The sequence below is a fragment of the Pseudophryne corroboree genome, chromosome 11 (genome assembly GCF_028390025.1).
Source record: "Pseudophryne corroboree isolate aPseCor3 chromosome 11, aPseCor3.hap2, whole genome shotgun sequence".
Lineage (NCBI taxonomy): Eukaryota > Metazoa > Chordata > Amphibia > Anura > Myobatrachidae > Pseudophryne > Pseudophryne corroboree.
This window is the reverse complement of record NC_086454.1, coordinates 177,844,182-177,847,063: the sequence shown is the minus strand read 5'-3', so window position 1 is coordinate 177,847,063 and position 2,882 is coordinate 177,844,182. Positions and strand designations below refer to the sequence as shown.

At 41.9% G+C, this 2,882-nt stretch overlaps 1 protein-coding gene across 1 annotated transcript; it reads right to left on the bottom strand.

Annotated features, from left to right (window-relative positions):
- Positions 1-470: 470 nt before the first annotated feature.
- LOC134970082 (forkhead box protein A4-A-like) lies at positions 471-1,878 on the bottom strand. The gene has a single exon (XM_063946168.1). It carries the CDS (start codon positions 1,874-1,876, stop codon positions 764-766), a length of 1,113 nt encoding a protein of 370 aa, XP_063802238.1. The 5' UTR covers positions 1,877-1,878; the 3' UTR covers positions 471-763.
- Positions 1,879-2,882: the final 1,004 nt, after the last annotated feature.

Below are 2,882 nucleotides of genomic sequence, written 5' to 3'. Positions count from 1 at the left end.
GAATTTTTCAGGGAAAAGGAGGGGTTGTGTCAAAATTGTAAATACTGAAGAACTTTTACTTAACGTAAAATACTAAGATGTTAATCAAAGGTATTTATAATAGGAATGGGTATTTATCCCATTAGGTAGGGCAAGAGCAACCTTAAAGGGGGGTACTCACGGAGCGATATTCTAAGCATTCTGACTAGATTGCTTAGAATATAAGCCTGATCGCTCCGTGTGTACCCCTTACAGCGATAGCGATGCGCAGCCCCGCGCATCGCTATCGCTGCTGCTAGATTGGCCTGCCGTGCAGGCCAATCTAGCGGGTCGCTCACTTCACCCGCTGGGTGAAGTGAGCGGCCCCCCCGTCTCCCCGCACACTCAGCACAGATCGCGCTGTGCTGAGCGGCAAGAGAGAGGTGTGCTGAGCGGTTCGCTCAGCACACATCTCTCCCCGCATCGGCCCGTCTATATGGGCCTTTAGCCTTGCAGCTGTTGGTACACTAGGTCTCATAGAACAAATATACACATAATCCAGGGTTAACATTACAGTTTACAGTCATGAAAGGATGTGTACTTGCATCACTGGATATATGTAGTTCAACAAAAGTTATAACTTTAGACACTGATAATACTGCATGACCATTAAGAATATAATTCTATTGTATTTTACCCACTAAGTGATATTCTGCTTCTTAGTTTAGAATATTGATCACTGCTTCTATGGGACTGAATTAAATAAAACATTCTAGAAATTACAGTATAAAAACAATGATTCATTTTACAGAGAGCTGAGAATAGGCCTGGAATACATATTTGCATAGTAGCTGGCATCATTTGAGGATGTTGGCATGTCCATTCCATTTTTGCTGGTAATATTATGATAGTCAGAAGTATAATTTGGGTAGTGTGCAAGATGATCGGATGCTTGACACATATCAATTTTACTGGCGTAGGTCTGAGCCTGTTCAGAAGACATCAGTTGTGTGATAGAAAATGGGTGCCTCCCAGGAAATGGATCACGCTTTAACTGGACATCTTCTCCTACCATGCCAAGGAAAGCCTCACTAGAGAGACTTAGTGGGTATAAGAGCTGTGATGTAGACCCTCCTTGTTCAGATGTAGGAGTGATACCCATAGGAGAAGCCCCATTTGGTTGTGAAATTCTGGCCACCATTGAGTCCCTCTCAACCCTGTTCACCACAGTTTTAGGTGACTGAGAGGAAGAACTGTCATCATAACCAGCTGGAGACTCCCTCAAACCCCCTGATACCTCCTCTCCAGCCTTAACTGACTTTTTTTCTATGTCTCCAGAACCAGATCTTGACCTCTCACACTTGAACCTCTTCTGCCTCCTCAAGTAGCATCCATTTTCAAACATATTTCCAGATTCTGGGTGGAGAGTCCAATAGGAGCCTTTTCCTGGTTTCTCTGGAGAGCGTGGGACCTTAACAAAACAGTCATTAAATGACAAAGAGTGACGAATAGAATTCTGCCACCGCTGCTGATTCTGCCTGTAGTAAGGAAAAAGGTCAATGATCCACTGGTAGATCTCATTCAGAGTCATCATCTTGTTTGGGGCTTGCTGTATGGCCATTGTGATAAGTGAGATATAAGAGTAAGGAGGCTTAGCATGAGAGTAGTTTCTCCGATAGGTTCGTGGATCCCTCTGGAACTCTGATTCTCCTTGACAATAACCTAAGGGATAAGCAGATGAAGATGCTGGAGATGCCATTGGACCTCCCATATTGTGTGCCAGAGGGTTGATGGAGCCCAGGTTGTTCTGGATGCTGTTGACAGGCCCTGCCATGGATTCATTCATGTAGGTCATTGTTGGAGTTATTGTAGAGATATCATTAGACAAATAGGGGGCTGTTTGAATGCCATTATTCATGTTGTGTAGTCCAGAATACACCTAAGAAAATAATAGGCATAAAAGAGATTACAAATTTTAATCTGTTTCATCACACACATTATGAATAATCAGTAATAGTTATGCAAACCTCTTGACCTGCAATAAATAAAAACAATAACATACACTAGTGAGCACTGGACTTGGACATCCCAGATAAAGCCTCATGACTCACATTTAACAACCATTTAAATATACAATAAATAATACAGATCAATTTGGTTCTTTTGTGACATCATAGGGCCTAATTCAGAGTTGATCCCAGCAGCAATTTTGTTATCAGTTGGGCAAAACCATGTGCACTGCAGGGGGTGGTGGATATAACATGTGCAGAGAGAGTTAGATTTGGGCTGCAAATCTAAATTGCAGTGTAAAAATAAAGCCGCCAGTATTTACCCTGCACAGAAACAAAATAACCCACCCAAATCTAACTCCCTTTTGGGTTTTTTTGTGAGGGGGGGGGGGGGGGGTTATTTATTCACTTTATTCACAATGGGATCATTACAAAAGTGTAGTGACTCTCTGCATTGGTAGGTGTGCATTAAGAGACCCTCTGCTGTTACATTTTCCAGTCATGATGTCCTGTATGCCTGCTTTTTGAATGAAACATTGCTGTGTAGTATTCATGCAGAGACCCCTAGTCTGAGAAGCCTGCACCATCCTTGCTGACTGTAATATACATAAAAGGATTACACTCTAAACACTGTAGCATTTCCTCTTCCCTCAATCTGTGCCCCAGGCATACCAAATGAACTTGTAGTTTCCAAACATAGACAATAGAATAACAATACAGTTTAATTATTAGCTAAATTGCTGTTTCTCACCCTCTCAACACAGACGTAAATAGCAAATGTTTTGTGTATTCCCCATAAATTGTCTTAAAGTGTAAAATGTATTGTGTAGCAAACCCTGCATATCCTTTAACTAGGAGGCATCTCCACTCGATATGCTTTTGCAACAATATTATATTAGCTGCTCAGTGAGGAAA